At 45.4% G+C, this 24649-nt stretch overlaps 1 protein-coding gene across 1 annotated transcript in view; it reads left to right on the top strand.

The window, feature by feature from the left end:
- Positions 1-24649, top strand: part of CACNA2D4 (calcium channel, voltage-dependent, alpha 2/delta subunit 4) — a 132522-nt gene that overhangs the window by 33896 nt on the left and 73977 nt on the right. Inside the window, exons 13-24 of the mRNA XM_009879747.1 lie at positions 429-562; positions 3491-3568; positions 4877-4957; positions 7462-7536; positions 8962-9048; positions 12990-13061; positions 17209-17270; positions 17924-17991; positions 18118-18163; positions 19639-19736; positions 21717-21810; positions 23196-23291. Coding sequence (XP_009878049.1) covers positions 429-562; positions 3491-3568; positions 4877-4957; positions 7462-7536; positions 8962-9048; positions 12990-13061; positions 17209-17270; positions 17924-17991; positions 18118-18163; positions 19639-19736; positions 21717-21810; positions 23196-23291 — 991 coding nt within the window. The remainder of the gene's footprint in view (positions 1-428; positions 563-3490; positions 3569-4876; positions 4958-7461; positions 7537-8961; positions 9049-12989; positions 13062-17208; positions 17271-17923; positions 17992-18117; positions 18164-19638; positions 19737-21716; positions 21811-23195; positions 23292-24649) is intronic.

Raw genomic sequence — 24649 nt, 5'->3', positions numbered from 1 at the left:
GCACACTAAATCTGTTTCCACATCACAAAGCTTATCAGACCATAAGCCCTTTCACATGGCAGTGTTTTCCTAGTGACAACGAAAGTTTTCCATCTATCTGACATACTCCGTGCTATACCAAGTACAACCATCAGATCCATCTGGTGAGAAGCAGGACAAGAGTCCTCATGACATTACACTGTGTTTGCATTTCTAACCAGTTAAGCAGCTAATTTAAAGGACCTTTTGAAAACTTGAAGACACTCTTCCCCTATACTCCTTGTTGTAGTGTTAGACTTTTATGGGTCCATCTGTGAGGAGAAAGCTCTGGAAATAGGTAACTTAGATACAGTCTTTGACATCCAGTTTTCTAGCTTTGCACAAATGCTCATTTGAAGATACAGAAGATACATTAGAAGAGTGACTCATACCTCTGTTTCTTCATGAAGGCTACTACACTCAGATCTCCACACTGGCGGACGTCCAGGAGAACGTGATGGAGTACCTGCATGTGCTCAGCCGTCCCATGGTCATCAACCACGACCACGACATTATCTGGACTGAAGCCTACATGGACAGCGCGGTAAGGACCTACAGCACAAGTCTTTAGTCAGCAAACAGCAGGGCCTATGGGCCAAACTGGCCAAGGTGTTAGATGCCCAGCTAGTACGTTAGGCATATAACTTGTCCTCGCTTCCCATCTAAATATCTTCTGTATATCAGAATGTAAATAAAGTCCTGAAACTTATTTAAAAAAAAAATATTTTAAACCAGGAGTTGGTTGACTGATAGAAATTACTGGTCTCTGGCTCTGCTGAGACAGACAATATTTCTTTTCTGCTCGCTCCTGGAGTTGAGATGTATATGCAGACTCAGGTCTGAATCTGCGGTGACCCAGGAGCCCAGGACTAATCACACAGGCACAGCGTGACTTAAGCAGTGCTTCTGTGAAAGCAGGTTACCTTCTAAAGGATTATTCACAGGAAAGATTATTTACAGCTCAGGATACAGGTCACAAAGATTTATCTCCTCCAGCCCAGTAGCTAACTGCATACTGCTTGCCACTCAAAGATACAGATCTCAGTTTGGGAAGCCGGCTCACTCTTTCATTCCTTGGGCCAGCAAGACCAAAGATCACCGCAGTGGCCCTGTGTGTAGCCCTGTGGGTAAAGGACATAGCAAAGTACCAGTCAGCACTCCTAACTCCCCTTGCTTCATCTCAGGTCTGCCCTACGGGAAGACTTAAGACGTTTGGACCACGAGCAGGTGCAGGTGGTGTGTTGCCGAGGCAGCTTTGAAATTCAAAGGGGTGAAGGGAAGGACAGAGTAGACTGCCACTGAGGGAGCCTTGCCCTGCGCTTCCTCAAATAGAGGATGTTCCTCAGTTGTCGACTCCATCCCTTTCTACCCTGCAGAAAGAGAAAGTTACCGTTCCTCTTTTGGGTCTCTCTGTGCTTTCAGAGAGAGAAAGTTTTTTTTCCTACACTGGACTCTTCACCCCAGAGAAGTGTCTGTGTGACAGAGCTGACTACAAGTCAGATTCCCCTCTTCCAGAGACAAACCTGAGGTCTCAGGACTGTTTATACTATCTGAGGGAGAAAAAAATTTTCTAGGAACATTGAGAATGTTTCCATACAGAATCCCATTGTGGGACTGAAGTTATTATCCCAGGTCTGGCCAGAAGCAGCTTTAGGGTGTCTGCCACAGCCCTGGGCAGAACCCACAGTTTGCAGGTTCAAGATCCATGGTGAGAAATCTGAACTCTCTGCGTTGGAGTAAAACTAGGGGTACTGAGCTTAGCTCTGTAGGAAGGTGCTGTGCTCTCATGGGAAGAGACTGTCCCTCACCTCTGTTCTGTGGCTGACCATTGAGGCTGCAGCCATGGCACACTAGGTGTGTGAGGCAGACGTGGGAATGCCTTCTGCTGCAGGAGCTGTGCCAAGTGAAAGCTGGGGACATGGTACTTGAGTGTGCTAGGCAAAACCTCCAGAAATGCTACTACCTACCCAACAAGTTTATTCTAATAGGAGGCGTGCCACCCCTGGCCCTGGTGTAGGGTGTCACACTTCCCAAGGCAGTCACAGGGATTTGTTTGCCGCACTTTTTTTTGCTGCACCTCTTTTCTTACCTCTTGGCTTGGCTTGCCATTCACTTTCTCTGCCCCAGCCTCTCCCATCTTTGATTCATTCCTCCATTCATGTATTCATTCGTCTGTTCATCCATGTCTCTCACTAGCTGCCACAGTCTGAGGAGGTAACTGCACCCCTGTGTTTTGTGAGCGTGTTGTTTCCCTTGTGCCAGTTGGTGTGTCAGTGACAGTGCTCACAGCCACAGCTGGCCTGTACATCTGGAGGGGGGTGGGGGCTGCAGCACTGAGGGAGCCCTCTTACACTGGCAAAATGAGAAGAGGAAATGCTGGATGTACCGGAGAGCTGTGCTGTTGATTCAGAGTAGGTAGGGGTGTCTGTGTTGTGCTGTAGCTTAGTTCACCGGATCTCTTTGTCCAGTAAGTGCTGGACAAGTTTACTTGCTGTGTGTTGGTGTAAGTGTTGCCATGAATGGGAAGTTTCCACACAGAATCATCCAGACCAGTAACTCAGGATACCAGGCTCAAATCTCTATCAAGCAACTGCATAGATTATTGACTGGCTCCTTTGTGGCTCGTAGCGTGTACAGTAATGGAGACAGGAGCTCATTTCTTGCCTCAACCAAATGAGAGATGGAAGGGAGATGCTACTGACATCGAGGAATTAGGTTCTTTTGATAGCTAGGCATGTTTGGGAGACTCCTTTGCATGTGTCTTGCCTGTTTTACCTCCTTTCCTGCATGTTTTTAAAGCATCTGTCTTCTGCAGTACAGGGAGCATCTGTTACCCCGTTACCTGTGCATGTCCTGTATCCCCTGTAGAGATAGCTCACCATGTTGTATCTATTTGGATTATGATTTTGCCTCTGTTTTTCCTAAGCTTAGATGCTTGAGTAACAAGTATATATAAGCAGGCTCTGTGTATATTTGTGCCTTTTAAATATTTGGCTGTGGTGTTTCTCATTCGTGGTATTCATGTGTTCGCAATATAGATGATATCTTGTTTGTGATTTTGCTCATATTTGAGTTGCTTTTCTCTATTCTGTGCTCCTTGTGTTGGTGGTTTTTACACTTGTTGCATAAGTGCTCAAGTCTACGCTCCCAATGAGTGGTGGGTATAAATTGTGCCACCACTTCTCCAGGTTCCTGTCTCTTCATTAAAACAGCTCTTTAATCTCTCCTGCTTCAACATATTTCACTGGCTTTCATCCCATCCTCATCACCCCACACAAGCAAGCATCCATCCTACGATCCTCTTGGATACAGAGTATTGAAAAGTGCTGCCATCTGGTTTTGGAGGGGTGTGGGAGGCAAGGAGGCGGCTAATTGTAATCAACATCTGGGGTCCTTGGGAATTCCAGTGCCTTTCGCTCGGGTTATCTGTGGTATTGCATTTGCTAACACACAGCTCGTTGTTCTGTGGCAGCTCTTTGCATCTCAGGCTCAGAGTCTGTTGCTCATGACAACAGTGGCTATGCCAGTCTTCAGCAAAAAGAACGAGACGGTGAGTGCAACACGGGCTTCGGTCTCCCTCCAGCAAGCAGAAGTGAAAGGATGCAGTGGACCTTTGCGGGGTTTTAAAGCCAATGGGTCTCTGAAAGGAGAGCCAGCTGTTAGGGACGGCGGTAGATCTCTGGCAGGATGGGTGGCCAATAATTTATCTGACAAAATGATAGTCTGTCATTTCCTCTGAATGCTATTTCTTCAAAATATGCCTTAAATATGACACTTCTCCCTGTTTTATCCCTTCCATTTTCAAACAGCCTAATTCACAGACCCATAAAGTTTCAGGCTGGAAGAGATCATTACCTTGTCTAGTCTGTCCATTTTATTGCAGACCTTTACATTGCATAGAGATGGTCCTTCATGAGCCAAATAACCTGTGTTTGGCAAAAGTGTTATTGAAGAAAGGCATCCAGCCCCGAGCTCTCCGTTGTGGTTTCTCACTCTCCATTAAAAACTGTTGTCTAAATTCCACTTTCATTTTGTCTGACCTCACCTTCCTGTCATAATGGCTTTCTCTGCTAGATTAAAAAGCCTGTACCCTTTGGTATCTTTTCCTGGGAAGCATCTTCTACGCTGCAATAAAGTCAAGCCTGTCTATCTTTTGAGAAGATAAAAAGGTTGACCAATTTATGTGTCTCTGATACGGGCATTTCCTCTGGGTTTTGAAGCCCTTTAGACACTCTTTTCCATACCATTTCTAGTTTCTTAGCATCCTTTTAAAATGGTGGATGGCTCCTTACCATTGCGGTACAAGGGATAAACTCTTCATCCAGGTCCTACAAACAATTGTCTGCCTTCTCCACCTGAGGCTGGCCTTAACCTGTACTAGTGCAGCGCTGCAGCAGAAGCCTGTGTGTCATTTTTCCCTTGTGCTCCCCAGATGCTTATTAAAGCAACCAGTTCCTGATTTTGTGGGAATTTCCTGCATTCCTTTTTCACAGTTTAACAATTTTGCATTTGGCATTCAGTTTAGTTGACCCCAGTTATCAGTTGATCCATGTTGTTTTGCATGATTGCCTTGTACTTATTGTTACTTACACATACTGAATGCAGGGTTTTGTCCTCAAAAGTTGTTTTCAGTGATTTTATGTTACTTCTGAATCATAGCAAAAAATGCTGGCTAGTATTGGGTAGACTGGAGAAACCTCTTTAGACTTTTTGAGGTATGTTAATTGTTTTTGAATGAATATATTGACACGAGCCTGGAGAGGATACGTGAGAGACTAGTAGAAACGCAATAATGTGTATTCAGGTAGAAAACTACTCAGGTTTTGCTTCTGAAAATGGACTCTCCTTTGTTTTTAAGCGATCTCATGGCATTCTCCTGGGTGTGGTGGGCTCTGATGTACCACTGAGGGAGTTGTTAAAACTTGCTCCACGGTATAAGGTAAGACTGAGATAACGCAATTCGTTGTTTTGCACAGCGAAGTCACTAGTCATTCTTCCATGGTCATGACTGAAAAATCATTCCTCTGCCTGTAGGAAGAACTATGAGTGTAAAGCAATAGATGTTGGATGTGGGGTGTGTGGTTTCCATATAGCACATGGGAAATCATTCACTCCTAGAAGCTCTTAGGCTGCTTCACAAACATAAGGACCGGATGATCCAGTAGACTGGCAACAGGTCATGGAGCCTTTGCATGGTCACCAACCTAGACCACTCAGAGATGATACGGGTCTGACAGCCTATCTCAGATGAATTAAATTTTTATATCCAGTTCCTAGTGGACAAAAGCTGCTGTTCCAACTGGCAAAAAAAAAAAAACAAACAAAAACTAGTTTCACTGTCAATATTCTTAGCAGAAAAACTGTGGACTGAATGGACTATGGAGACCCAACTCTTCTGTTGTGCCTAGGGGTTCCTTTCTCCAGACCAGCATGAAGTTTTCATGTCAGGACAGTGTACAGGAAGTTGACTCTCACTCGCTTGTGCGATGGGGATGGCACAGACTCACTCGCTTGTGCTAGATAGAGTATTTGCTCTACAGAATTGTTAGTCCATCAACTTTCCATTAGCTTTATGTTCCACGTATCTAAAAACATATGTTCATCCATAGAAATCCCCCCTCCCCCAGAGATGCACTGTTTAGTTTGGTTTCTGCTGTCAATTCTGTGCAGTGACCTTTTGTTCAATCAGTTTGCGCACCAGGAGACAGCAAGCACATCTGAGGATCACCATGAAATCAGGCAATTTGAGCCATCATTTCAAGTTTTCAGTTTCTCTTAAATAACTATCAGACAACCACTACCAGTTAGGCAGTTGTCCAAAATTTGATTGCTGAAGACTTACAGGACTGAAAGTGCTATCAGAAGCTATGAATTTGTGTGGCACCTCCAAACGTGGATGCAAGGCAGGCCATTCGCATGCAGCTGTAGGAAATGATCCTTCAGGCAACCCAGGTACTATAAGTACTGGGGTGTGTGCACTCAGCATGCCAAAGCTAGCTGGTTTGGGTCTGGGGGAACCTTGTGGGGAACCTCTGGGGGAACCTTGTGGGGAACCTCTAGGGAAACCTAGGAGCCGCAACTTTTATACACTTTTATTTTCTCTATAAGACTAATACCTTTTCGTCTTCCTCCACGTCACTCAAAGGCCATGTATCACAATAATCTTTCTTCTGGGCCAGGGAGGGACACTGTTCTTTCCTCCAAGCAGTGCCAGGGAAGGGTGGAAAATTATTTGAAGGATTTCTTTACATCAGAGGCAGGACACAACTTCCCAGGAGCTCTTCCAACTCCAGACCAGTTTGGAAACCTAAGATCCTCAACTCGAATCCCCTGGCATATGGGTTACAAAGGACTAGTTCCGGAGCTACCTTGGGAACTCATACATTTACGATTGCACTTACTGGGCTGGGAAATTTCAGCTTTAATAGGCCAACAAGGAAGTTTGCTGTAGTCTTGATCCAACATCTTTGCCACACTGAGCTGAGCTCAGTGTGCTTTGCATAACTGTTTCACGTAGTCCAAAGTTTTGATCTGGGATGTGTGAAATACAAAATTCATTCTCTCCAAAAAGGCACAGACGGACTGTAAATTACTTACCTCCCTGCCTCCCTACTGTTGTCCCTCCAGGATTGTCTCTGTAGGAATATAAAGTTGCAACATTTTTTGAAGATAGAAACCTTAGCCATTCTTGTTTTCCTTCAGACACCTATTGTTTTGGCAAGCCCAGGCTATCAGCAGGTTTTTAGCAACTCAGGGTTTAGCTGGAATTTGTATTATATATGGGCTTGATCTGAGTAATTGCTTTCTTGGAAATCTCTTGCTGATCAGGTCAGCCAGTGTCTGCTCTTGTTAGATTATGCTATTCCTTAAAAAGCATTTTAAGACTACAGGCTTGTACTATTGGCCTAGGCTAGGTCTGGTCTTGCCAACACTGAAACATAATGCAGAGCCCCTCTGAAGACCGACTGGGTTTCCAGGGAAGCCATCTGTGAGATTCATACTCACTTGTTCTTTCACTGCTGTGCATATGTAGCGATGGGCATACAGACCTGTCACCGCTGTTTCCGTACTGTTTACGACATTCCCCATCGTTGCCCATTTTATGTGCAGCACTGCTGTGCCTGCCGTGGAGGTTTTATTCTGCCTCTGGGTGGTAATTGTCCACAAGGACAATCAGACTCTAGGAGGGCATCTTTTTTTGAATGTGTACACAAATCAACAACCTGCCCATCCCTTTGTACATCCAAGCATAGCAAGCCTGCTCAGACAGAGTGGCCAGAGATCTGGAGATAAATGGTTTGGGATGGACCCTATTTTCTGCTGGTCGATACCTTTAAAAGAAAAGTATTTCTGAGTTTTGGTGGCGCCAGGGTATGAGTGGCACCCATTACACAGCAGTGTTTCTAGCTAAAGCACTAATTCTTCTAATGCCTCTTTCTCCAGCTGGGTGTCCATGGATATGCCTTTCTGAACACCAACAATGGCTACATCCTTTCACACCCGGACCTCCGTCCTTTGGTATGTATAACTGTGAATTTGAGAACCTTTTCTTACTTAGAAACAAAGGTTTTCAGGGATGGTCATGGTTTCTCATATTTTATTGAGCTGTGAAGGCTACCAGGCTCTGATATATAGGCACCCAGGAGAATAAGGGCCAGAGAAATCAATTCCACATACACCGATGTATATATGCACACACGTGTATGAAGTGTAAGGCACCGTGCCTATCCGTTCTCCATAACAGTGCATGTGAGGGCTGTATTTGTGTCCACTGACTGTACTGTAGGTGCACATGTATCTGCGTCCATGCAAGGTTTCACTGCTGGGCTGAAGAGACAATTCCACTCGCTCAGGCGTATCTCCTACAAGAAGATTCAGCATAAACAGTACCCCAGTAATAGGTACCTAGCAGCTGTGTAGTGTTGGACATTGGGGAATCTGAGGCTAGCAGGGTCCACTACCACAAATCTTAGTAACACGGAAAGTCAGAGACAATTTAGAGACCAGTAGGCTGCAAAGATCTTCTGGGACTTGAGGGAGTGGACGCAAGGGCAAAGTTTCTCCATAGCAGTGCCACCTGAAGCTCCAGACCACACAACTGTCTGCAAAAACACAGCTGGCCTCGTTACTCAGATACCCAGGCACACAATGATTTTATATTTCATACGCATGTCTGTCGGCACAAATCCATCTGCACACAGTTGTAAGCGTTAGTGGGGTCACCAGCAAGAGAAAGTGCCGCCACAAGGCTTCACAGCAGCTGTCTTCAAAAAGGTAGCTTTGCTCAGGGAGACCACAGGCATAGACAGTTTCTTCATTAGGTGAAGAGAAGGGACACATCGTGATTCCAGGATGGGGCAAGGCAAAGCTAGGCAAGGGCACTGCTTTATCCTCCACCTGAAATCAGGCTCTCTGAGCCTGCTTCACACCTCTTCCTTAACCCGGAAGATTACAGAGAAATAGCGCTTTTGCATCCTAAGTGAAAAGTCCACCTGTCGGTCAGTGGAGTCAAAGCCTAATTCCCATCAGGAAAGACCTCCTGCTGGTATTAGAGTGTTAATGGGATTACACTCTTAGCTGTGGGGAAAAAACTGATTTCCTGGAGGCAAGTATATTGTACTGATCTATTTAGAAAAATATTCTCACAAAGGAGGCTCTAGCCCTTACCTGCAAGTTTACTTGTGTTGCTGCCTGTCCCTTGCTACTGGGTCAGCCTCTCCCACTTGAACTGTCCCAGCCCCACGCTGGCTGCATAAAGAATTACATGGCATGGGACCGAGAAGGCACTTGCACCCAAATGCTGCCTTCCCAGGTAGAGAATAAATGAGACACCTCTATTTTTCAAATTAGATATTGATTCTTAAAGGGTTAGTTTAGGAAGTTATCTAGCTGCTTACTTAGGTATTTTTCTGTTTTTTTTTTTTTTTTTTTTATAAACACCAGTATAAAGAAGGAAAGAAACTGAAGCCTAAGCCAAACTACAACAGTGTAGATCTCTCAGAAGTGGAATGGGAAGACCGGGATGAAATAGTGAGTATCAGAAAGTGAATTTAGCCTTTTTTTGCAGGTCCTTCTTTCTATTGCTTTGTGTGCCTGTATGGAACGGGCAGGGGAGCAGCAGGCACTGCTGTTTTTTTCTGTGCCTGAGTGGCACTGACTGAGAAAGGCTGGTGGTCTACAAGAGGACAAGAATGATGCTCCCCTACAAAGTGCTTGTCTTCCTTCCCAGTATAAGTTTTCCTTTTCATGGAACGGGGAGGGAAAATGATGGCAGGAGGGAGGAAGCACTTTGGAGGGTGCTGTGGGGAGCTAGTCTGTGTGTACATGGCCCAAGTGCTGCCTTAATACAAAGCCAAGATAGCTTAGGAATATGGTGAAGTCCCATGATGTTACCCACACGTGTAGTATGTGAGATATAGCTGAAGCCACTCAACTAATGTGATCTGCGACAAGGAAGAAAGTGCATTCAAAAAGAGACTAAAGCTTACAGTCACTGTTAATAATAGACAAAGAGGGACTTAGACACTTGAGGAAAAACAGATTTCCAGAAACAACCTTATTGCACAGGTGCGGAGGCACCAAAAACAATAGCTGACCAGAGAGAAAAGATTAGAAAATACCTTTTCTACTGTCTTTCGAGCAAAATTATTAAAAGGTGATAAACAAGAAACAGCATGCACCTTAACAGCTGCACACTGCCGCGTTGCACAACTAGGGACCCAGATATAATGAGAAGGTAGAGAGGTTCCTCTGTGGCTGGTTTTCTTTTACTCAGAAGAATTAGCAGAGAACAGATACTTAAGTTGCTAAGAATTTAATTTGGAGTAAGATAGAATTAGCTGTGGGACACATGCTTCTGGATTACAGAAGAGACTGCTGAGATAAACGGATCTGATGCTAAAGATATCCACTTAAACAGGTAGGACAAACAAACTGCCCAGCAAGAGGATCAACGTAGCTACTGTCACTAGTGCAGGCCAAGTACAAAGGGCCACACCAAAGGAACCTGGGAAATGGAAGAGTGGCCAATTGAGAAAGGAAACACAATGGCACTGTGTGTGAAATGTGGAAAGCAAGACAACAATAAGAGGCTTTAAATGCAGTGGAAGAACCAAGATGCAGGTTGCCACTGGCTTTGTGTGGGTTCACTGATGTCTTCTAGGAGCTCTGCTGCCATTGTAGTTTTATCTCTCATTGGAGCCACTTTTAGAGCTCCTCCTCTTTACTCAGTTCGCTATTAAAAAAAAAAAAAAAAATCCAGGAAATTAGAGGACTTTGCTTTGCTGTCATATTTATTCCTAGCAGCTTTAAACGGATCTGATGCTAAAGATATCCACTTAAACAGGTAGGACAAACAAACTGCCCAGCAAGAGGATCAACGTAGCTACTGTCACTAGTGCAGGCCAAGTACAAAGGGCCACACCAAAGGAACCTGGGAAATGGAAGAGTGGCCAATTGAGAAAGGAAACACAATGGCACTGTGTGTGAAATGTGGAAAGCAAGACAACAATAAGAGGCTTTAAATGCAGTGGAAGAACCAAGATGCAGGTTGCCACTGGCTTTGTGTGGGTTCACTGATGTCTTCTAGGAGCTCTGCTGCCATTGTAGTTTTATCTCTCATTGGAGCCACTTTTAGAGCTCCTCCTCTTTACTCAGTTCGCTATTAAAAAAAAAAAAAAAAATCCAGGAAATTAGAGGACTTTGCTTTGCTGTCATATTTATTCGGCTAGCAGCTTCCTGTCTGACCAAATAACACAGATACCTGAATGCAAATATGATGCAAAGTGCGAGGTTTCTGTCTGTAAAACTATCCAGTGAAAAAAAATAAACGTCAAGAGAGGCATGAAAAATAAAGCCACTTTGTGTTCCTGTACTGCATCTTCCAGAAGAAAGATTGCAGTCACTGAGGGTACAGAGACATTCAGTGACGCGAACGATATCTGCAGTGTGACTTCAGCAAGTCTAGAGACTCTCAAGATACACCCACTGCAGCAGAAAGCTGCCAACATTTCAACACTCAGATTTGCAGCTATGGTATTAGATCAATGACAGACTCAACATCAGTTGCAGTATAATCTCAGCAACACCGATAAGCAGCAAATTCAGACTGGAAAAATATGCCCAAGTGCTAATGATGTGTAATACAGCCAGCTGCTAAAAAGAAATCTAGGGGAGGGAAGATGGCACTATCTGGAAAATACCAGTAGTACTATCTCTAGCTTGGAAGCAAGGATGTTTTGGCTTGCTTATAAAGCAACGCAGGGATATTCTCTGTGTAAGGGGAAAAGGGAAGGGTCGAGGGGTCCTTCCCAGCAGTCTAGGAGCTGTCACCCAGCCTTGATTTTCTTCAGCCTTGACAGAGTCACTGAAGAAATTAGCCTGCAAGGATGTTGAAACTGAGTGACAAAACACCTAGATGTTGTGAGACCCCTCAGGTAAACCATATGTCTGTGTTGGTTTGAAACTACACAAGCGGAGAGGGAAAAGGAGTCAGCAGCACTCGCTGCCAGTGATGGAGATGGCACAGACTCATTGCCCCGGAGCAAGAGAATTTGTTGTTTGGGGTGTTGGGAAGAAGCACTACAGCATGCACCAGACCACCCCTTCATCCAAACTCTGCTACACTTTTTTCAAAGTGGAGGCCAGCTGTTGCTGGAAGTATTCTGCCTAAAAAGGACTGAGCATTCTGGGGGTTCCCAGACACCAGGACTGTAATTGACTTCTGGATGCAGAAAAAGCTATTGAGGAAGAAGCAGCAAACCCGGAGTGGGGCACCAACCCACAGTCACTGTCACCTGGGGGCTGGGCACAGGACAAGTAGCCTGTCCGCAGCCTAGCTGGAGCTGAGAAGATCCAAAGAGATCTTGGATGTCCACTGATTTACTTCTCCACTGCCTTGTGGGGCAACAAGAGAGGCCTGACATTCAAGGAGATACGGATGAAGCAACAATATCTGACCTAAACCCATAGAAAATGCTGCAGGCTGTCAGACCAGAACAGAGAGTATGCCGTGGCTCTGGCAGGAGGTCGAATGCTCTTAGCCAAAAAGGAGTAATAGTACCAGTCAGTGTTTTGATTTCCAAGATGTGGGCCTTGGGAAACACAAGCTTTATATTCTAGGTCTGTAAATAACCCACATCAAACAGCCATAATAAACAGAACTGTGGCCGTGTAACACAAACGCAGCTGAGACTGGCCAGCACCTGAAGAGAGGCCTGTCTCTGGAAGCAAGGAAGCAATTTGTGTGAATGAATAAGTTACTTCCCACCTTTTTTTTTTCTGTCCAGGCTGAAGCAATAGGCTGATACGCTCTGGCAGGCTGGATATAAAGTTAAAGCCTCTGCACTTGTGGAAAAAATTCCCTGGCTCTTTCTTGCAAGAGGCTGGGAGTCACTGTGAAAATTACATTTTGCCTTTGGAACCTGGATTGAATAAAGTGGTATTCTCACTGCCTACCCTGTAATCATACAGTCTTGCTTTGCTGTGTTAAACAGCTGCTTTGCTGCACCTCAGAAGTGGTGCTGAATACAGTTTATAATTTATAAATCAGTTTAAAAAATGTCCAAGATCTTTGGAATCAGTCTGGGGGAGTTAGTGGGTTTCTCAGGTGTCTCCTCTTCCAGGCTCTCAAAGCACTGTGCTAATGACTTTCTGGCTGCCAAACGGTGAAGTCTGAAACTTGCACTGGCAATCTCATAGCTGCCAGATCCTTTCCTTTCACTAAAAAGACATATCAACAAGCTTTCAGCATAAGCCATTATTATTCTGTGCCACTTATGAGCCTGACTGAACAAGAATCCTGACCACTGAGAACAGGTTCTCAATTTAAAAGAAGCAAGAAAAAGCTCGGGGTGGGGAGGAACCCAGTCACTCTTTTCTGCCAGCCCCCGTTCATTAATGACACGTGGCCCTATTAATTCCTGTCCTGCCCTGCCTGCAGACACTAATACTAATCTTGTTCACCTCTGCAGCTGAGAACTGCCATGATCAATGGGGAAACGGGCTACCTCTCTATGGATGTGAAGGTCCCTGTGGATAAAGGGGTAAGAAATTATCCTTCTGTTCAGGTCACAAGAGAGACGGGATGGGAAATGGGTGCTGAAGAGCCATGAAGGATGCAGTTTTAATGCTCAGCGTTTCTGAGAGCGAGGATTTTATTGTTTCACCACATATATAACACATGCACTAAAGACATAAAATAGAGCATTGTTAGAAGTGCTCTTTATACCTACCAACATTCTGCTCTTACAGAGGCATTGGAAACGCCTCACAGCTCCCTACTTTGTCCAGGCAAAGACAAAACCCATGTTGTTCATTGCATATAGGGCTGTGAAACGAATTTGAGATCTTCAAGAGTTTAGAATGGGGAAGGACTATGCTGGGCTGACCTAGACAGAAAGAGATTTGGAGGCTATTTTGCAACTCCCTTTTTTTTACCCAAAAACACTAGTGAAAACTTTGCCCCTCACTCTGTCAGGATGCGATTTCCCTCATCCAGGTCCAGGATTAAATTTCTTTGCAAATATTTACAGATGTTTTATGAAAAGTTCTAGTGAAATGGAGACTTTTGAACGTTCCCTACCAGCTCTAATGTAGGGTTATACATCTTCCCTTGGAATCAGTGCAAAATTGTCTTGTACATTTACGTTCACTGGTACTTTTTCATTCACGTTTATTTAACTCTCCTAAAGGTTTTGGCTTTCATCATTTCCTGTTAGGAAGTATTCCAGAGTCCTGCAAGTTACACTGCCCAGAAGTCTTCCATATTTCAGGAAAATTTTCCATCTTTTATAGGGAGCATTTTTTTCAGCGATCGGGCTGGCTGAACCTTTTTTTCACGAATTCCAATAAACCGACTGCTCTCAGCCACTGCTGAAACTGTGCCATTTCCTAATGAAGACACCCCTCCGTTTCCTCTGAATGGTTGTACTGCTGGATCTTGTAACTAAATTCTCTTTCTCTATTCTTGGTGTTTGCAACTACCAGGTACCTGTCAATGGCTTTGTCCTTCCTCTCTTGGGCCTTGCCAACAACTGCATTTGCAATGCTTTCCAGTCCAAGCAGTTCAGCAATTATTTTTGTTCCCTTTGTCTCTTGTATCATTTCTGGTACACAAGTACCAGGGCTTCACTGAATTATTTGAGTACTGTTTCCCTGTTGCTCTGCAGAGAGCATCTATTCTCTGCGACAGGATATTTCTGAACAGGGAGCCCCAAATCTCCTTTCTGTTGTCCCTTCAATGTTTTCTCCCTCCCATAGCTACACCAGAACAGCTGCCTTGGTTTCCATGTTTCTTAGCTGTTTTTTCCAGTTGCCATTTTCCCAGTCCTTTTTGTCCAGTCATTCTAATTTTTAGGGCTGTTGGGACTTTTTCTCAGTATGCAGAGAAATGTTGGTTTATTTTGTCTTACAGATCACTGTACATAAGGGCTCCTAAGACACACTCTGTCTGTTCCTCTCATTAGATCATTTTCCTTCAATGCCATGTTGTTTACTGGGGTTTTTGTTTGCAGTACTGCAGCTGGTTCTCACTCCACATCTTATTTAAGCCCACTTTAACTGATTCTTTAGAATAAAATTTCATTAGAAGCTGTTTCAACTGCTTTATATAAACCCAGATACATTGCATGTCCTTTATTCCATTCATCCATTACCTTTGTTATTCTGTCAGAAAAGCAATCAGGGTTTTCCAGCAAGATCTATTCTTTGTAAGTCTAGATTGCTTATTTTGCTAAGTTACCCTCTTTCTCTGTCTCTTTGCACCCTCAATAACATTTCTTCTGAGTCATCCAAAGATACCTTTTTAGTTCCCTATTTTAGGGACATCTTTCTGCTCTCCTACTCAGGGAAAAAAGATAACAAAAAGTAGCCTTGGTAAGAGATATTAGCTGTTTTATTCTGCGACTCTGCAAGCGTTATGAAGCATAATATGAGACTGAATCTGAGTATGTGACAGTTTTACTATTATCAGAATACACACGGAGTGAGGACCAGAAGAGAAACTTAGCAATTCCCACTTGTACTCTGCTAACTGATGAACCAGAGCAGTGTTGAAACAAAGAAAGTGCTGACAGAGCCTTGAAACAAAGAGAATGAGGCAGTCAGATGGCAGAGAGAAGGGCTGAGTGAAGGGGATAGAAATTATTCTGTCAACCATGTAAACATTGGTTCCCCAGGTTGATCTCAGGAAGGTACTGAGAGTGGAGTGAAGTACAGAAGGGAAAATACCGACAACAAGGGGCAGTTGTTCGAGAGCTCTAGTGGCAAAAATGTCCTTGCTTGCAGCTAGGATACAAAAGGGTAGTGACTGTGAAAGCAAAAGAGTGAGGATGTGGGTAGAAGCTGTGGCAAAGCACTGATAATGACATTATCCAGGACTGGCTGCCTAGTACAGTGACAATACCAAAACTGGAAATACATGTGTTCCCAGACCGCAGGTGCTGGTTGTCAGCCATCCTATCACTGTGCCAACAAGCCCATGTTCTTGTCTTCTCCCTTGCTCTGTGCTATGTAGCAAAGTCCTCGCTGATCACCCTCAGCCCTGCTTGGCTCAAGAGTGTCTCTGCTTCTCTTCCTTCCCATGGATAAGTGGTGATACCTCCAGCTGTCTTGGGGAGGGCTGGCCAGCCATTCCCTCCCTCTGCCCCAACAGAGGTTTGCCCTCCCTCCCACAAGGCACAAGCGCTGAGTGGCTGCGTCTGCAGAAGAGGGGCAGGGCAGGGGAAGAAAGAATGAGCAGAACAAGCCCTGCTGAAGGAAAGGGTCTCAGAGTAGTGGCACGCCTGGGCCGTTTTCTGCTGCAACCTTTCTCCCAGGGGCAGGCTTACCCCCTCATGTCTCCTCCTCCCCCATGCCTCCCCACCTCTGCCATCAGATCAGACTGGCAAGGAAAGGGAGGCTTAATACCTCTTGTACCTTGCCCACAGTCTCCGAAACACCACCACGTTCCTTGGGGGTATCACAGCACTTTCGGAACATCTCGGCTCAGCAAAAGCATCAGAGCTGGTTGCTCAGCAGTACACAATTGCCACGCATGGAGAGAGAGGAGAGGGAAGGATTTGAGCCGTCTGCCACCTCCTCACCTAACAATAACCCCCGTCCCCATCACACCATCCGCAGTGTGCACAAACTCGGGGTGCACGGTGGAGCTGGTGCTGGTTCACCCTTTGTGCCTCGCTCCACTTCCACTGCTGCGTGGCTTAAGCAGGTTAGAGCCGGCACGACTTTCCCTGGGGAACACTGAGTTTTCTGTGTTCACTCCCTGTCTCCCACACACATCCTCTCACCTCGTTTTCAGACCGGGGCTGGGATTTTAAACATATTAGGGTTCATATACTGGCATAAGGGTTGGATAGAAACTTTCCAAACACTTTTCTCCTTTGGAAAAGCGTTCCACTGAAATCAACACTTTCCTACCGGAAAAGGCCAGTCTGGCAAACAGCTGAAGTTCTGAAACAGCTTTCAATAATCTGAAATGTCTTCAGTTGAAATGTCAGTCTGAAAAAAATATTTTCACGTGAATCAAAATGGCTTGGATTTGAATCAGCACTTTTGTTTAATTTGAAAATGTAAATTGTTTCTTTTACCGATGTTTTCTTAACAAAATTGGAATATGCTAATGTTTTGTCCCAGTTTGGCATGAAAGCAAATGTCAGGAATCTCAGCATTTCCCACAGCAGTGGGGAGACTTGGCCCCAGCTGCCCACCCACACAGTGGGTAGGTTTGCCATCCTGCCTCTCCTCCGACCCCACCTCTCCTTCCCACCTGCCCCACAGAGCCCCACTCCTGCTGGGGATGATGATGATGATGTGCAAAGCCATCAAGGTTGCTCTGTACAGCAAAAGAGCAGCAGGGCCCCAGCATGTTGGCTCAGAGGGTGCAAGAGGCAGGGCTGCTTCCCCTCACCCCTTCCTGCAGCCTGTGCAGGAGCCCCAGAGCAAAGAAAGGCTTAACTGAAGCCCTAGATGGAAAGACAGAGTGGCTGCCTGGATCCTGAAAGTCACAAATTGCTGAATGTGCTGAATACTGCACATTCATCCCTGGCTCCAGCCAGCCCTAGCAGGGTGTGAAGTGTTGGTAACGATCAACGGCTTTCACTTAGCCTTGGGGACGTGTATCCCAGGTCCCCATCATCACTATGCTCTTGGTCTGTCAGATGGTTTCTCACTTTCTTATTCATGCTCTTCCAGAAACGAGTTCTCTTCCTCACCAATGATTATTTCTTCACGGACATCAGTGGCACACCCTTCAGGTGAGCAAGGACACCAATAGGGTGTATCAGAAGTCCTGCCATCAGGGACAGCAAATTGGTCCCTTTCCTTCATAAAACTGGCTATGATTCATGAGTAGAGTGAATAACTGACAACTTTGTTCCTATATCCATTAAATATTGCTGGGGTCAACTCAAAAGGAATATTATGATTTATCTGAAGTTCAGAGTGCAAAAGCTACACCTCAGGTGAAGCATGTTGTTTCATTTCAGAGAAATTAGATATCTTCAATTTTCAGTTCCAGTGAGTATGTTTTATGTTCTGCTGTATAGCTCTAAACAAAACCTTATTATAAACTGAAAATTATAAAACACCACATAAGAAATCAAGCAAATTTTGAGAAAAGGTTTGAAACTGGCATAATGTGAGAAACGTTATTGCTGACCTGAACCTACAACGTTTGCCAAAAATATTGTCACCAAAAATGCCTCGTAACTCTACAGGCAGGTTCCTAGCCTCTTGTACTGAAATTGGATCTCACTTAATCCTCTTTTGATGATGTTCTTTTCTTTAATAGCTGTGGAGGGAGTTAATGTCTTTAAGGGTTGTAATTGCAGGGAACGCAGTGTCATGTTTAGGGATTACTTCTCTTCTTGCTGACAAGCCCTCTGCTTGCTTTCCTTCCTGCCTGCAGCCTGGGTGTTGTGCTGTCCAGGGGACACGGGGAGTACATTCTGCTGGGGAACACTTCAGTGGAAGAAGGTAGGTTAATCTGGAACAGCCACGTTGTCCTAAGGGACAAGGTAGCTGCTCTGAACTGCACTGCATCACTGCTCCTTCTGCCTGTCTGTCACCCATCTGAATACTCTGTGTATTATCTGGTTTTAGGTTTGCATGACCTGCTCCAGCCAGACTTGTCTCTAGCAAATGAATGGTAAGTGGAGGAAATCCTGTCAAAGACACAGGACTTTGTCATGAGATTTTGGCAAAGTTCCCAGCAATTTGGCTTGAGTTCACCACCCTCTGCGGCCTAGAGAAAAGCAGTGTTGTGCAGGGGCTGTACCTGGAAAGACCTGAATGTCTCCAGGCAATTCAGTTCCACCTTGTCCTTTGGGAGATCCCACCAAGGCCTGGCACATCCCTCTGCTAAGAAACGTCTCCTGAGATTTACCATCAATCTTCTGTGCTCAAACTTATTTTGTTCCTCCTCGTGTTGCTCAGAATTGTGCTACAAAACCTACAGTATGTCAGACCTGTCAGGAAATTTTGTTGTAAGCTTAGCGAGAGATTGAAATGCTTTTTTTAAATCCTAGCTTATTTTTGGTTGGCATTCTTCTGAACTGAGGCTAGACCTAATTTCTAGTGAACGTGAAGGTGATTTATGACCCCTGTTTCAATAGCAAGCATAATTTATGGGTTTGCTTGGTTTGGATGTGAAACAGGGTAAAGCATGGCACTTTCCATTTATTGCTGTGAGGTTTGGGATTTTCATGAACCCATGATTCAGTTACATTCAGGCACATGAACCCAGTCTGAATCAAAGCCAAAACAACTATATTCAAGAAGCCCTGCAGCCCTTCACACCTCTCATTACACTGTCAAGTTTCACAGGCAGCACATTCGAGACACAAGTAGTGACTTCTCCTTCTTCTACTCCTAAGTTGGGGTGTCAGCTTACCACACTTTACATATTCATTTCTCTTAGACTTCTCTCATAAATCACTCCTTTCAGCCCCTTCATGAGTTGTAATTCTCTCTTATAACCTCTTCCTCTCCTTTCTCCTGACAATGAAATGGTCAAAATTGGAAGCAGGGTTAGTAGGCTGGTTTCTTTTATAATACAGAGTATTTGTAATACATTTTCCCCTTCTCCCCAAACTGTGTCCTGAGGCTCCTGCAGCTGTGTCCCTTTGGGACAGCTTTTGTTGCCACCATATCACACTGCAAGATCATTCCTCATCTCACCTTTTGTTTCTGTCTCTTGATTTTCCTGCTCCCAGTTTGGTCTTACTCACATTGCACATGACCCCCTGCTTTTCAGGTCTCTCCATCACTTTGTTAGTGTTTATGTATACACGGGTACACATCTTGCACAACATATAATACAGATAACTGCTTTGGGATAACTGATTTGGGACTGCTATGTTGCCTTGTGAGCTTATGCTGGAGAACATAACAGCAGCCCTACTAAGCACAGCAGTCAGATTATTTGGTGCTTGGTTTACTGGTAGGGTTTGACTTACAGCCACATTGTTAGATTTGGAGAGGGCACGGCATGCAACAGTGGCAAAATCTTTGCAGCCCAAGCTTTCTCGTTGAATTTTTGTTTGCAGTTATTATTTTCCAGGAGCATTTGCTTGACTGCGGTTTCTCTTTGCCCTTGCGGGCTGTTTCTCCCCTCCCCACCAGGATTTACTGCATCACCGACATTGATCCAGACCACCGGAAGCTCAGCCAGCTGGAGGCTGTGATCCGTTTCCTCACCGGAGAGGAACCTGACCTGGAATGTGAGTCCCAGGCTCTGAAAGGGCCCTGCTGGGGTTTTCCTGTACCCATCACGGGGGAGAGGGGACTGTGACAGACTGGTGGCAGACTGAGCTCCTGTGGCACCTGCTCACACAGGCAGGACTGAGCTCAAGCCCAGCTTAATTCACACGTGGAAATGAGCTGAGGATCCACTTCCCTGTCTCTGTCAGAGGATTTTTTTTTTTCGATTTCAAAGCTATCACATAACTCAGCCTTACTGAAGGTCTCAGCATAGGAAATACTGAAAGATGAAAGGCTTGAATGGAGCTTGGTGGGGGCTGCACACCAAGTTTAAGGCAGACTGAGCAGCTGGGCTAGAGGGGGCGATGGTAGGAGGAGCCAGGGAAGCTGCTGTGACTACTCTGCTCCCCAGGGCCCCAGCCAGCATCCTCTGAGGGCTGCATTGGTGCCATCTAGACAGATGGGTTCTTTCAGAACAAGGATTATTAATTTTGTTTTCCAAACACAATTGATAACTGATTCAGGGGAAAAAAATGTTACAGAATGATTATCTTTCCTGCCGCTCATCCCTTGCACCAGGTCCCATTCTCCAGGCGATGTGTAGCTACACAAGCAGCTGATATAGCACCACCGCAGAGTGGGATCTCTATCGGGGGACAGAGGTGGGCAGCTGTGCATGGGAACTCCCTACAGCAATTTAGCTTTAGGATGTCCTTCAGCCCACCTCACTCTCCATGGCTTCAGCCCCCTTAGCTGTGCCAAGTACAAGCTTTTGCATGTAATGCTCCACCTTGAGAGGCCCAAACCTTTGGCACAAGGTTGGGAATCTCTTAAAACTAAAATCCAATGTAATCCAATAATTGTTCCTCTCTTCCACAATGTGAGCAGACCCCTCCTGGCTGCCTTTGGAGCACGCTGAAAAGAGGAGATGTATGAGTGGAAGAGGAAATTTTCAAGAGAGCTGACTATAAAAAACATGCAGATTTGGAAGCGCTGTGGAGGAAAAACAAATATGATTTGGACACATCCTAAACATGTGGGGCCAGGGGAGGGAAAGATCTGGTGGTGACCTCTGGTTTTAAGGTCTGAATGACAACAAGGATGGAGAGATGGATCCTGACAGCTGTGACAAAGAAAGGAGAAAGGAAGTTGGGAAAACTTGGGAGAAAACATTAGGGGAGACCTGAGACTTCAAAACAGAAAGTGGAGCCAGAAACACTGAAATGGTGGGGGTGGCTCCACCTAGAAGAGCACTGAAAGGTGCATATCTGCAGTACAATAGCCATCACATTTTCACAGGAGACGAATGCAAGCAGGGCAATACAGAAATGAAACAGGACAAATAAATGGGGTTTTAGAGTATGTCATTTAGCACATGATGATAACTCACCCCTTCCTAAACACCTCTCAGTTCCAGTCCAGAGTGGATTAGACTGGTAGCCTAGACTGGGCTTAGCATCTGGTGGAAACCAGGACAGGACAGTGTTTTGTGAGACTTACAGGAAGGAAGGAGGACTAATAGAGAAGACAATGAGCACAAGGACAGAGTAGAGGCCATGAAGAAGTGACTAGTGGTTTTGAAGAAAACTTCTTGAGTGGAATGGGGTAGCTGGTGTCCTCTCTAAGCCTTGTAGAGCAAGGCACCCAGAAGAAAGGTCAAGGCAGGGATTTGAGGCAATGGCTGCGGACAGCCTGTTCAATCACGGAGTGAAGGTCTGATGAATTGAAAGCCTCTCGCTTGCCCACACATTCAAACCCAAACCCTTCCACTGAGTTTGCAGGAGAACCAGGCTGATGATCTCAGCTGTAACATCTGTTCCTGAGCTCTCTGCCGTCCAGGGTAGTAGGTCCTGTTCTCAGCCCTGTAACAGGAGGCCTCTTTTTGTGCTACATTGCTCCACTGTCCTGGCCGGGCAGATGTTCCTTAACAAGGGACCCCCCAAGATATCTAGGGAGGGACATGTCTTTCTCTCATGATTTTTGTTTTGCCTTCTTCTTAGGTGATGAGGAGTTGGTCCAGGAAGTGCTGTTTGATGCAGTGGTCACTGCACCCATGGAGGCCTACTGGACAACACTAGCCCTCAATATGTCCATGTAAGTGTATGAGAAATAAATACAGGTAAAACACCATTGAAGATGCACCTCCAGATGCTACAGGCTTATGCAGTGCCTGAAACAGTCACAGACCCTTGCATAATATATAAGAAACTTCAGAAATAGCTCAAAAGGCTGATAGAAATAGCTTAATAGCTTTAGAAATAACTCAAAAAGTGTCTCTCAGGAGCAGACTCCAGCAGGCTGGGCCTTCTCAGGACAGCCTTTTGTTTGGTGAGGGGTTTTTTGGTAATGCAACATTAAAGTGACCCATGTCTGAATATCACTGGAGGACAGCAGTGATCCAGATGTGTCACTGCAAGGGGTGTTCAGCACCAGTTCTTTGCAGCACCTAACTCAGATGCAATGCATTTGCCTCTTTAGTTTATAGTTTGGTATCTCAGGGCACCTGAGACCATTTCAGTTTAAAGTTGTTATGAGTTATTTCCCCATGCATCAGTTATTCCTTTGAATGGCAGCAGCATGTTTTGGCTTGACTTCCCATATGACTGTAGAAGAAGTTCCATCCCAGGTAGCAAGGAATTTGCTCCCTTACCAGCAGTGAAGAAAAGGGAATTTCATCTTGTCTCTATTGGTGATGACTTCAAACTAAGCCTCAGGAAGGGAGTGGACAGGCTGGCTTCAGCAAACAGCTTTCCACTTTCTTATATCCAGGGGGGCACCTGTTGCTTGTAGTATGTCACACAGACCTTTCAGCAGACAACACGTTACACACACAGATGTGTGGCCATGGGACTCCTGTCCTCGTTTGTTACCAATATCCCTACCACTAACAGAGGTTGAGCCAGTGGCATTCATGCTAGGACACCCAATTATCAGCACATCTTTAAACAGCTACACCAACACACGCTCCTCACTTTAAGGCCACCACACTGCAGCAGGCTCTCCATCATGTAGCTGTCCCCCCCGTGCTCTTGATACCTCCAGCAAAATGCATCAGAATCAATCTTCGGAGTCATTCAGCTTCGGAGTCATTCTGCTACCCTACCCATCCTCTGCATCGCTGATACAGCCATTCTCTCGCTGCAGTTCCTCTTCCTCACTTCAGCCTCCTGCAGGCAGCCTGGAGCAGGGCTAGCAGGAGGAGAGGAGCTTACGGTCTGCTTAGAAGAGAATGAAACCGGGAAACTTCAAAGATGTGAATCTAGGTACAAGTCTAAGCCTGCCAATTGTTAGCCAGTAACAACCTGTTGTCAGTAGCAGGGAGGAGCCAGTGTCACTCCTGGTGTAAATGGGTTACGTTTCAAATGAACTTGCGACCATGTCTCCAGGTGTGGCTTCTAGTCTGAAAGGCCCTCACCCTGGGGCAGGGAGATAGATGGCTATTCTTCTGAGAAAGGCTTGCTTCTGCTTGTGTGTTTCAGGGATACTGAGGCAGGTATTGAGATGGCATTTCTGGGCACTCGGGCTGGACTCATGAGGAGTGCCCTATACGTGGGCTCTGAGAAAATTTCCAACAGGTAAGTCCCTAAACTGCATTAAGGGTTTTCTCTCAGTGTCTCTGAAGGGGCAGCACAAAATCACCACCAGCCTTAAAAATTTATTTGGGAAGACAGAAACAGAAAGGAAAGGAACAATATCTTGGTGGCATTAGTGTTTATTTACAGAGTTGGGGTAGGGGTCCTTTGTCTTCCTCTGGTCCTCTTGAGTTTTTCTTAAAATACTGTTCCAAAGTGCATTCATTTCAATGAAAACCTTCAATCATTCTCTGTTAGCGGACTGAAGTCAGGGAAAACGTCCACAGTTACTGTATATCCCCAGGACCATTACGCAGTGCAAAGGCTCTGCACTCCAGTGCCCCGGTGACGTTCCAGCTTGGCTAGGTTTGATCTTTCTGTCTCAATTCCTCTTCCAGGTTTATTCTGTTCTGCTGCTTATATTGCCCACATCACAGTAGTATCCCAGTGCCTTCCAGTGAGGCATTAAGTGATGTGACTGACATCTGTCATATATGATTCATTCTCTTGCCCTCTCCCTCAAGGCAAAAGTGTGTGTTCAGTGGAGGGTTTTGACATGGAAAGGGTATAGTTTGCATTTTTGTTGCATTTTGAATACGCAAGCTGGTGCATGCTGCTGTAAGAAAGGACAGGCCACAGAGGCGCACCAACAGATGGATCAGAAGGGAACAGTGTCAGTGGTGGACCTTAGCTTCTTGGCAACTGTTTCACTGTCTCCGAATTTCCCAAACGCAAATCATACATTCAAGGCAGAGAGCTCTGCTGTGCCTGAAAGGTGACATTCTTCATGTTTTTAAGGCAGTCTGGATAAGTCAGAGAAGTCAGGCTCTGGCAACAAGGGAGAAAACAACGTGTGCTGCAAGAGGCTAACATGACAATTCCCTATCCCCCACTCCTCATCAGAACCATAGCTCAATGCTTTTAAACAGCCGCAGTCACCACACTGCAGTGACAGACCCCCACACATCACACGAGAGGCACTTCTGGAGTCCCCTGAAAGGAAGGAACCATATAAATGAGTAATTATTGTTATGTCAAAACATACAGTGAAGGAAGAGCCTGAAAGCAAAGGGGATTTGACAGGCAGGGTATAGGGACCTCCAGGGAAGCCAATGACCTGATTTCCCTGGGGTCTCTCCTGAGCACCCCCTGCCTGTCTTGCCCATGCTCTCAGGAATCACCATCTTGCCTTCAGGAGCACCCATTCCCTCCAGTACTTCAGTCTGCGCATCTCCAGGAGCTCAGCATTTACCCACAGCAGCATCACCTTTGGTTTGGGGAGGGGTTTTTCTCTCTCTCTTTTTTTTTTTTTTTTTTTTTTTTTTTTTGTGGGGAACGAACCCCTTCCCTTTTCCACCCTC

Source organism: Charadrius vociferus, unplaced genomic scaffold (genome assembly GCF_000708025.1).
Source record: "Charadrius vociferus isolate BGI_N301 unplaced genomic scaffold, ASM70802v2 scaffold90, whole genome shotgun sequence".
Taxonomy (NCBI): domain Eukaryota; kingdom Metazoa; phylum Chordata; class Aves; order Charadriiformes; family Charadriidae; genus Charadrius; species Charadrius vociferus.
The sequence above is the reverse complement of the archived record's forward strand: the minus strand, read 5'-3'. Positions and strand labels throughout refer to the sequence as shown.